The 12,167-nt window shown below is 37.4% G+C and overlaps 1 protein-coding gene across 1 annotated transcript; it reads right to left on the bottom strand.

Annotated features, from left to right (window-relative positions):
• Positions 1-3,607: 3,607 nt before the first annotated feature.
• On the bottom strand, positions 3,608-5,090 carry LOC116247047 (uncharacterized). Its single transcript, XM_031618995.2, has one exon. It carries the CDS (start codon positions 4,796-4,798, stop codon positions 3,842-3,844), a length of 957 nt encoding a protein of 318 aa, XP_031474855.1. The 5' UTR covers positions 4,799-5,090; the 3' UTR covers positions 3,608-3,841.
• Positions 5,091-12,167: the final 7,077 nt, after the last annotated feature.

Below are 12,167 nucleotides of genomic sequence, written 5' to 3'. Positions count from 1 at the left end.
TCTCCCCTCTCTATACATATCTATAAAATTATTAGAATTGTCTTAATAATTATTTGTCAAACCCAAAAGAGAAGAATATATCTTAGTCCAAAGAAATTTTACTAGCTTAATCTAAGACCTAGCCTTCTAGTTTAAGACATATTTAGTATACTTTTGATTAATTTTCCTTTGATTCTTCATAAATTTAATATTTGGTTCACTTGCCTCCAGAGGCATAGTGCAACCAGGAGTCTGAGATTGGAATACCATCATTACTATTATATGCAAACAATAGCAAACATAACACTCGACTTGACGGATGTATTATAAAATCTTCGAAATAAGCCAAAACCTTGGAGCCAGGAAGGTTTGATAATTAAGGTTTTAATAAAAAAAGATGGTTTCTCTTAAGTGAACATTAAAAAAAAAAAAGAAGAAGTTTAGAGCTCGTTTAAATATGTTTGTCATTGTATGATAAAATGAACCGTTTGGAACTATATTCTTAGGACATAGTGTTGTCTCTATGTTTTTTAAAGATATATATAAACTTCATTCTTTTAAGTGTGTTCCTAGAAGTTAGTCTAAGTACGCCCGGTGATATTGTGAATATGATCAAGAATATGTTTTTGTTTTTGTGGGACTTACTCCGTATTAAATAAATACAAAAAGATAAAATGGCTCAAATGGGTAAAAGTAAGCTTAGGCACTGGGCGGGCCGCCGTTAGGTATCTAGTACTCGGCCCGAGCTCGGGCCCAAAAAAAAGGGCACCGAGCCAGCTTGATAGTCCGGGTGGGTCCGATAAGCTTGGGTGGGCTCGATAATTTTTTAATATTTATTTTATTAACATATATAATATTTTATTACAAATAATTATATTTATATATTGTTTTATATCAACAAATATATATTTTAATGTAATCAGGCTGGACCCAGGCCTTGCTCGGGCTCGGGTTTCAATGCTCGGGCTGTGCCTAGGCCCAGGTTTTATGAGACCGGTTCAAAGTTCAATTTCCATGGGCTTCGACATCTTATGGAAGCTGAAGCGGGTATAAGCTTTGGAAGTGAAGGTACTAAGCATTGGTGCTTTATACTGCCAAGCAAGCGACAAAGTCTCTCGACCTGAGTGTGGTTTCCTCGTGGTGTAGAAGCAAAAGGTTAAGCACCTAAACATTTAAAAAGGTTCGTTTTTGGGCTAAAGGATCCGGAGTGGAACCTCTAATTGTAAAGTCGTGGATTTATATGAGGCCTTGATAGGTGTCATCATCAATTCGTATCTTCTCCAGATCCAATTAAGAGTGCATATGCATAGTGTTTCCCCTCTATCACAGGTTCTGAAAACTGATTATGGTATGATTTGAGTAGTAAATATTCCAACCTAGCCGTCGTATACATGCAGACTACTCCTGCATTTCAATGCACATCTAAAAAATCATTGGATATTGAGCTTGAGAGAACAAGATCGAAATATCACAAGTTGTAATAATCCTCTCATGCATGAATTATTATTGGCGAAGTTAGACAAACAAAGGAAAATCTTAGGAAGAGGAGTTGGTAGGACATTCATGGTTAACTTGGTCTGACCATAGAAAAAATTTGCAGAATGAGTTAAATTCCAGGTATTGATTTTTTACTTTCTAGTAAGTTGTGTCGAATCTGCGCATTTAAGCCAAAACAAAGTTTCTCGGCAGAAAATAACTAAATCTAATTTAGCTTACTCATGAGTCTAATGCTTTTTTTTTTTTTCAAAAAAAAAAAAAAAACATATAAAACGTAATAAATAATTCAGCCGTTTAACGTGTTAAAAAATATGGCTCTTTTTTTTTTGAAAAAACGTGAGAACAAAAAACGCTAAAAATGTTTTTTTTTTTTAAATTTATCATTGTTTTCATTTTTTAACACAAAACAGCTTGCTTTTATTTGTTGTTGTTTACTTATTTTTAAGTATTGACGTTATTAGTTTTTTACTTATTTTATTTTTCCTATTTTTTGAGATTTTTATGTTTTTTTTTTAGATTTACCGTATTTTTCTCTCTCCTTTTTTCAAGCTCCTTGCAAAGGCTCGCCATTTAAAATGTGAGAATATTTTTTGTGACTATTCAACAAGAGAGAGACTGAGAAAGTAAAACAGAGCAACAACGTTGTATCTGAAACCCATTACTTGGAAGTCTAAGCATTACGGAATATGCATCTTTTAACTCTAAGAAATTGACAACTATGTATTAGAAAATTAGAGAATTTCACTCAAGTATTTACACGTTCAAGAGAAATACCATCGGCAAAAAGTTTTATATATTCTGGAAATCAACTGTATATGTTCTATTAAGTTAGTTTTGATCTATTCTCTTTCTTTTAAGGACACACTTTCGCAAATTACAGATTTAGCTTTAGAACGGCAAAGGGTGGTAGCAGGTAGTTCGGCTCCTCTAAGGACTCAGGTTCGAGTCTTGAAGTGGTTACTGTTTCGTTTCAGTGCGCTTCACCTCTGAACCGTAAAAGGCTCTGAAGCATGTTCTGTGAAAACCCATGGAACAAGCACCTAGCCTTTCTTAGAAGTGGTTGAATGAGCCAGTCATCCTTACAAGGAAAAATCTTTAAATTGTCAAAAGCCAGAAAGTACTTAGCGACATACATGCCGCATATGATGCCCAGAAATTCAAAATGAAGATTCAATGCTTCAACTTGAATACCAGTGCCATCATTTTTACAAATTCGAAACGAAGATTGACTGCCTATCAAACCTCACCCAGTTAGTTCTATCACCCCGTATAGATCTTAAATCTACAGATTTTTGCTACTTAAATATGCTGTTTGGTAGAAGATCAGATCAACCCAAAAAGTCTAAAATCTGCACGAACATACTCTGAAAGAATCGATGTAGTGAATTTTATCGCGGGCATCAAACACCTCATTAACTAGTCTGTCGTCGTCTGCCGACAATTTGTGGCTTAAAAATTAAAATTATTTATGTACGCTGGTGTGGGGGAGGCCCATCTTTGGGCCATATGACATGAGCACCACCATGTGCGACGCTCTTCCCCCTCCCTCGCTAATTATTGAAAGGAGTGGGTCCCCCCTCTTACCTGGCAATCCACCTAACGTGTCTCGCAATAGAAATAATGGACACAGCCATTCATTTCAAAGCATACTATTTCCCTCGTCGCTGTTTCCATAGGCTCATGGAGAATCAAATGGTTGATAGAAAGAAAGAGATAAATACAAATTAAAAGAAAGTGTTGTTAGATTCATGACCTCCTTAATAGTTAGTGTTCTTGACAAATTATAACAAAAATCATGTTGCTCCATGTTGAATGGAGAGTCATATTTTTAAATTTGTCAATTGTGTTTCGCGGAGCAAGAGAGACCCACCACCCAGTAAAGAACCAAACCTTTCACTCAACCCTTCATCTTTTTAGGCAAATTCGCCATGGTTGTGCAATTGAAACTAAGACCGACTACTACCATACTCATACCCTAAACTGATCTTTTTAGGCAAATTAGCCATGGTTGTGCAATTGAAACTAAGACTGACTACTACCATACTCATACCCTAAACTGTTGCGCCAATCCCTTTGACGACAAGAAACTGTGCATCTCTCAAAATGCAAAAGAACTAAAACACCAATGATCTTGAAACCAGAACACACTTAATTGTGCTTAATGCCAAATTGGCATCGAGTAGAAGATACAAGTACAACAACATTTTTACACACTCTCCATTTACAACATATACATTAATATCAAAAGTAATTTCTCAGCCAGCTTCAAGATCGTTCACAAATTGAAGAACACAAAAGAAAAGACAAAAGAGAGCAAACAACTCTAGACTTCAAGAAGAATGAAGAAGAAGAAGGGAGAAAAAGTCTACGCTTTCCCTTCCACCCTGGCTTGCGTCAGGCCGACGCAGGCGTCGACGAAGTCCCCGTCGATGAAGTCCGTGGAGAAGACCTGGATCCGATCGCCTATCCCTTTGTTGAAGGCCTCCGCGATGAACAGCCGGGCAAACCCGTGGATCCGACCCGTCACCGGCCGCACGCAGACGACCGGGTTGTCCGCCTGCGGCGTCGCCGTGTTCTCCACCCGGTAGAAGTACTTCCGACCGGAAACCGGCGGCTGCTCCCCCAGATGCTTCAGGTTGCTCTGGAACTTGGTCATCGGCAGGTCCGTGTCGATCCAATTGTCCTTGAGATAGCCACGGCTCCACAACGGCGATCCCGGACCCGGCGGGGCGGCCTTGCTCGGCTTCCACACGCAGATGACCCGCCTCGGCAGCACCTCCGCCACCGTTCGGTCGAACACGCCCTCGTCCTGGTGGATCAGGACGTCGCCGAGTTGGTCGGCGAGGTACTTGTCGAAGTCCGGCGGGTCGTTCTTCCCGAACTCCGTGCGGATCTCGAGGAGGATGAGCTCCGACTGCGTCTCGGAGAGGAAGCGCTTGACGTCCCGGATGACGACGTCGACGCAGTAGGTGGTGAGGATTCCGTGGCAGACGCGCCGGTTCTCGTCCACGCGGATGTCGAGCACGCGGGCGCCGAGGACGAGCTGCCGGTAGATGGAGCAGGACTGGCATTGCGCGAAGGGCCGGGAGACGAACCGGATTCCGACCTTGTTGGTGCCGGAGTCGTGGGTGCCGGGCCAGACGATGGACTTGATTTGGAGGCGCTGGAGGTCTAGGGAGGACATCCACGTCTTGCGGTCTGCCGGCCGGTGGTCCGACCCCGGGAAGGTCACTCCCCTCTCCTCGTGCAATTGGTGCAGCTGCTGCTTCTCCGAGCCCACAGATTTCCTCCTCTCCATCTGCTTCGAGACATGGCTCCCCATCTCCGCCTGCCTTTCTCTCTCTCTCCCTCTCTCTCTCTAAGGGGATGATGGGTTCATCTGTGGTGGTATGACTTTGATGGCAGCCGCGGTTTATAGATGTGGAGATGGTGAAGATTTTTTTGGATGGAACTTCTTGCTTTTCTTTCTTCTTTGGTGAGACGATGATGAAAAACTTCGGTTGAAGTTGGTGGGGAGTTTTTCTTTCTCTTCCTTTTCTAATATTAATTGCAATCACGATTTCATCAGCGTTAAATTTCGTTGGTTTGACAGTTTTCGAACCAGGAGGGAGCCGTTAGATGTCATCGACGGGCACCACAGATATATATAGCAGAAAGCATAGACTGATTATCTTCGGATTTGCTTAATTCTGTGAAGAAATCTTAGTTTTTTTAGCTGTTTTTCGAATTTGGTTTGGTTCCAAGACAAGTAGAATGCAACTGTTTATATCACTTTGTTACTTATATTTTCTATAAATAAACGATGAGCGAGAGAGAGAGAGAGGATATTTTTCATAGTAAGGTTGAGGTGATGCGGGCAAAAAGGATGATAAATAACGTCCTTTTCTACAGTTTGGATGTCGTTGTCACGCCTTGTCCTCCTAAAGTAGCATCTTTTTTAAATTATCGTTTCTGCTGTTAATTATTGGAACAACTCATCCAGTGCAATAAAGTTTTTGATGGAAATATCAATATAATTTTTATTTTCTTCTCCCTTAAAGGAGCATTTGATATTAGGAACATTTTAAGGGTGTTTCATAATGTGCCTTAAATTTGCAGTAGATTCATGAAATACAATCTATCTCAAATTTGAAGCGAATTCATAAAAACCCACATGTTGTTCCTAGTGTCAAACTAATTCTTAAGAGTTATTTGGTAACAATTACATTATGTTATTGAAAGTGCTTTCGGTCCTCAAGGTGAAGAGATTTATGTAGTTAAAAAACCAAGAAAAATTTCTATGTATAATACTGCAGAACTTCAAGATCAAATTTTCTGATAAGACACGAACGCAGGATTGACATGTCCTCTCTTTCATCCCCCTTGGCTCTTTACTTGGTTTGGTTTTATTGTACCTTATTTTTTAATATTTATTATTAATCCTCTTTATTGCTACTACTTTTTTGCCTGATGATTATCATTTCTATTTTGGTATTGATTAAGTTGTGGCGCAAGCGGAGCAGCAAGTCATGAATGCATAGGAGTTCATGTGTAAGGCTCTGTTTTACTTGGTGGATGTTGATAAATCTGTTTGAGACCCAATATCTGACCAAACTGTTTTAAACAAATCAGATATGAAAGAAAATTTGATACCCGAAATTTGATCGGATTCAGATTTCAAAAATGACATCCAATCAGATTCAGATTTAATTAGATGTTTGGATAGGTCTGGATTTGGATCAGATATAATTTAAATAAATATCCTACATTCAATATCTATAATGCAGTTAATTTGGGCTCGATCTGAAAGTTGGATTCAGATTCAGCTGCATGTTAATATAAAACTGAACTCAGATTGTTGAGTCTGATTTGGATTTGGTATAGATTTTTCTTCATTCGTATTCGAATATGAATTTGATTTTGAGTATATGAACATCTCAGACATGGCAAACAGTATATTTGGTTCAAATCTGTCCCGTTTAACATCCTTTGAGGGGCCGATTGGCAACACTAACAAGCACTGTCGTTGAGGACAATCTTCCTTTCTCTTGTTTTCTTCTATTATTTCCTTCATCCTTTCTCAAGTTTTGGTTCATTTTGGACCTTTGGTTTTAGGAACACTTCTCTCTTTTGTCTTGTTTGTACATTATTTTCTTAAGTGTGAATCAATTTCTTACTCGGTTATTAAATTTTTGTCACATCCGATTTTTTTTGGAATGGTTCTGTCCGATATCCAACTGTGAGAGGGTTCACTTTAATTTTACTAAATTCTGGAAGACGTTTGGTGTTGAATTCTCCTACAGGGTTCAAAATTTCTATGAAATTGTATAAACGTTCTGAGTGCATAATATTTCATGAAAACTTTTGTATAGTTTTCTAATAAAATCAGAAAATATGCTTGGTTTCTAAAGAAGTTTTAGAAATCATTTTTTTTTTCCAAAATCAAAAGGCTTTTACTCCTGAGCTAATACATGGCAATTGCAAATACTTATTCCTTGTACATCATGTTTTTTTTTTCTTTTTAATTGATAACGACGAAGTGGATGTAGCAATGAAGTAAAGGAAACCGTCTTCTGTTCTTTCTGTATTCAACACTTGATCCTTTCATAAAAGCCAGAACCAAGAATGTTTTACTGTAAATATGCATGGTTCAAGTCAGCTTCCAAAATTTTGCAGTCATTGTGGATGGCCTAAACCAGCATAAGTCTCATGAAAACCCAAGAAGTTAACTGTCAGGATATGCAGGGTATTTGAAGAAGTTCAGCGCTGTCCTGCTAGCTAGCTTAGAGCCATCAATGCCCTGCCCTGCAGGCCTCTGCTATTACAAAATCTAGTTGTTTGAACTATAAGCAATTGATCTGGTTCAATCTCTTGATGGGTGTAGGAAGATGGTCATTGTTGAATTAATTCATCATCTAAAGGAAGTTCTGATCCTGTTTTGGCACAAACAGTGATGCTTGGTGTGCATTAGGTGATAGGATACAGTACAGACCACTATTTTTGCTAAGTAAATTATGCAGAACTATTGTAGAAGCGACAGAATTAGAACCAAGATCACAGTCGGCCATTTGCAGTTAGGAAATCCGAAACATCGTTCCTGTTATCTCCAAATTAGATCAATTTTATGTCTTCTAATTTAGCGTTCCAACTTAGTAGATGACTCTCATCACCAGGTGGTTAAATCTCGTTATTGTAAGGAAATAAGGGACATGACTTCTCATCCACTTTCCCTTTCAATCTGACCAGGTTCCAAAATTCTTGACAGGGGTGAGAACAGATCTTGAGAACTCATCCAATATTTTTTGAAATTAGTAGATCCTTTGTAATCTAAGGAGAACACCCTCAATATGTCTGATGTAAAGCTACAATAAAAATTTTTGAAAAAAAAAAAACAACTTCAGCTAAATCTTACGGATTAACAAAATCAAGCATATGAATGAAAACAATTGGAGCGTCAACTTGTGAACAGATTGCACAAAAACCTTTTCATCAAATGCCCAACTGCTAGTATGCCTGAATTGTTCTACAGGGCCGCAGTATGATAGAATTTTCATGACGATGAATTCTGATGAAAGATTATAAACCAGCCATGGATAAACAGAGAACAAACAAGCCCTTGAATGAACCAGCCTTGGCATGATACCACTTGAAAAAATTATATATGCAAGCTTCTTTTCAGCTATGAAGGCAAAGAATTGGAACTTCACCATTTGAAAAGATTGTACAGAAACTTTGTCACCAAATGCTAACTTTTCGTATGCTTTAGCAGTTATACAGGCCAGCAATATACAGGAATTCATCATGATCAACTGTGATCAGATATTATATAGACCAACCTTGAATAAACCAGAGAACAAACAAGATTCTGATTAAAGTAAACCACAGAGAACAACAAACAAGACAGATGTATGACAACCACTTGGATTAACCAGCCTGCGCATTAAGTCTTACCTGGATTGGCAGGAGAACCCGGGATACAAGGTTGCTGATGTTTGAAGAAGCAGAGGCATTTCTTCTTACAGCCAGCCTAGAAAATACTCATACCTATCAGAGAATTGCTCATTACATTTGAACCAACTCCGAAAGCAACACAATTCCACTGCAAATAGTATTCTTGTGCAGTTCAAATGGGGATAGTATGCATTTTCCTTTTGAGGCATGCAAGCATTTGATGAGTAGAGGCAATAAGATCATCAAAATGGGGTGATTGAAAGTTGCTAAACATGGTATCAAATGCTTAAAGGGCCATGTAAAAAAACCATACACTAGGTCAGGACCCTTCAAGTACCGGTTTTCAATTTTTGAATGGCTGAAATATGATACTTTGCATTGTTGAATAAACAGCCTAAACTAGAAAGTAAGTTGAAGCACAACCTACACGGCAAGATTTGTACACAATTCAATTAGAGAAACCTCTCCTCTCCTGTGTGTGCGTGCGTGCGTGCGTGCGTGTGTGTGTGTGAGAGAGAGAGAGAGAGAGAGAGAGAGAGAGAGAGAGAGAGAGAGAGAGAGAGAGAGATGATTAATTTGATTTTACTTCAAAAAGCATTATGTGATTCAATTGAATTACCATTTGATTGTAAGATTAACATTCATAATTATACCATTTTTCTTAGAACAAAAGCACAGTATTCTTGAAACATGTATTCTAAAGAACATGCTTTTTAAGAACACGGTCTTCTTAACAAACGCCTTTTAGAAATTTGCTTGATGGTCTAATGAATGTTCGCATTAGGTAAAAATTCTTTATCTTGTGGAATAAATTAGTAAGCGCCCCATCGTGTTTAGCACAAAATTTATTACAAAAACGTTAGTGGTGGAAAGCGACGACATTTAATTTAGGTATCATACATAAAAAAATAACTCATTTTCCCCCTCATATATAAAATTAATCCACTGTTTGAATAAATGATGTGGACTTCCGACGCTTATTTCTTAGAAACTGTCCGTTGAGGTCGGACTTGGGTGACAGGGGTTGGATCTCAAATCCAGAGTGTTGAGATCTGCAGTGATCAGATTACTGCTGATCTCAGCTCGATCCCCTGACCAGCGTGTCTAAATTTTTCCAAACAGTATTGTCTCGTGTTTGTCTCCTACTAAAACAAGGTTAGGCTTTCCAATTTTTACGACCTTTTATTCACTTTTAGACTTGGTCTCCTGGTTGGGTCGATCTCAACCCGCCTCCTATTAGTTTCGGTTTCAGTTCGAAAAAGGTTAGGAACCAAGACAACCAACCGCTTCAACAATCCCTCTTATAAGCCGTTCAAGATATCTCACAATCTTCAATATAATACTAAACTTTTGAATTACAATCTACCTCGCTTAACAAACATGCATTAGCGCGTGTGAGACCACAAGTCCGAGTGTTGAACAATGTTGAACTAGGAGCTAATTCTGAGAGTGGGTCGAGTTGCTATACTAACAACCTGGTAACAACCTGGCCTACTGCCATGAAGATTAAGTCCAGACTTTTGGTTTGGTGGATCCCAACTCACTCTTTAATAGATTTGGTATCATGCCTAAAAAAATTAAGAAATAAATAAAATCAAGCACTTTAACTAATTCATTTTTTAAGCTTTTGAAAATCTCTTACAATTTTCAGTACATTTTCAGTATGATTAACTTCTTATAATAGGTGTTACAGACCTATATTAATATATCTCTTTTATTTTGAAATGATTTAGACATCTCCAATTTTCATTAACAAAAGTAGGGAGACCAATCCGGAAATTATTTATACGTAGCCGGTACCAATCCCCTATCCAATAAATTAATAGTAATATATCTGAAGATTTTCTTTAACATTTTAAACTTAAAAACAAAAATATTTTAGCCAAAGCAAATTGACTATTTTAATCTTTTTTCAATACGAAGCATCGTCATCCAGCTAGCCATCTCGTAATCACATGATGTTATATAATAAGGTCTCCATTGATTTTGCTCACGTGAACCACATCGAACGCCATTGGCGACAAGGTAATAAAAGAGGATTCTACTTTTCTTCCTTCTTTTTGTCAACTGTAGCCAAGAGAGCGAAGTAGACAAAATCAAAGTATTCTTCACTTTTCAACACCTTGAAACAACTAAGAAAGCGACTGATTTCATTGTTAGCATTTACTTCTAGCTAAGATGGCGTGACCAAAAACTCTTCCCGATTTTTAAAATTTTCTGACACAAAATTTTGTCGAGTATGAATAGTGTTGCATAAGAAGCGACGATAATAAAAACCAGTTTGACTCGTCTTGAGTTTAAATCTATCCTTGATATGTTAAATAATTTGAGTTCGAGTTGTAAGAATTCTATTCTTTTAAACTCATTTTGACTCGACTACATAAATTGTGTAAAGAACGAGAGATTGTCTGTCGATAAGTTTTTTTAGAGGACATTTAGATGGAAAATATATGCATTCTTTCTTTAGATTTTCTGTTAGATGGACATTTATAGTTGACTTAGTTAAAAAACAAAGAAACAAATTAAACGAGCTAAAGAGTTCTTGCTGAGCTTGAGCTTGAGCTCGAGCTTTTTTGAATCTAGTGGATCTCAATCTGAATTTTTTGAATTGGGACTCGTGTGCTGTACTTTAATCAAGATGTCACAAGTGGAAAAACTGTAAAAAGTGTTCCTTCCTCAATGCATTTAGTCCAAGTTCCCACCTCGAGATAATAAATGTCCTCAGGGATATCAACGGATCTTTGGTAGATTTGATTTGAGATCTATTCGGATTCAAAGATAGAAAACAAAAAACCATATAAAATTTTGTTTCATCTGTAACTGATCATACATATGATGAAACTTTTTAAAACAAACAAACAGTGCGTCGATGAAACTTTTTAAAACAAACAAACAAAGAGTGCGTCGCATCTCAATAATACTGCTAGTTGGACGTAACTTTGCTTACTGGATCCGATTACTTGAAGTTGAATTTGCATTAAAATGTTAGGTCACGTCTAAACCATTGACTTCCTTAAGGAAATGACATGCGTATACTTTATTATAAATAATATAATGTTATTATATTTGACTGCGTGGTTCTTTATTTTCTCCATGCTATTAAGGGATCAGATCATTTGATTAAAACAAGATGGCTTTAAGCAACAAAATTAACGTTCTCAAGGGCCGATTCAAGCGCAAAGAATACAAGACAAAAGAAGAATTTGCCGATCACCTACCAAACTCCATATGGTGACCATAAATTGAAAGGTTGTCGGCAATCTATAACGTATTATATTCAATCCACCACTCGAAGAGCAAGAAACATGAATATATGTGTAATACACTCACTGTTCACGAATCCATGATTAATTTCCACAAAATCTGGTCATGAATAATGGAAAAACAACAAACTTTGATGTAGCTATAGCATTAATCTTCATTACATAGTCCATTATTAACAAACAGGTGCAATCCCCATATTACCAAAACATCAGACCTTGATTAGTTCATGCATTCTGATCATGAATATGTAAGAATATCGTTTGAAAACATTAAATGTTGTTATATTACGTGCTTTCACATAATTCCAATGTCTTTTACTGCAAGTTAAAACAATAACATATATCACGTAGATAGTATCCATAGTAATTACCATCATATATATAAACAGTTCCAGTTAACCAAACAAAAATTACACTGAGTAGATCAATCCATATTTATTGTTTAAATGATACTGACGTTTGAAAATTCTGAGACTAGGCATGTGGACCGTGCTAAGG

Source organism: Nymphaea colorata, chromosome 2 (genome assembly GCF_008831285.2).
Source record: "Nymphaea colorata isolate Beijing-Zhang1983 chromosome 2, ASM883128v2, whole genome shotgun sequence".
Classification (NCBI taxonomy): domain Eukaryota; kingdom Viridiplantae; phylum Streptophyta; class Magnoliopsida; order Nymphaeales; family Nymphaeaceae; genus Nymphaea; species Nymphaea colorata.
Note: the sequence above shows the minus strand (reverse complement) of the source record. Positions and strands in the feature narration are given on the sequence as shown.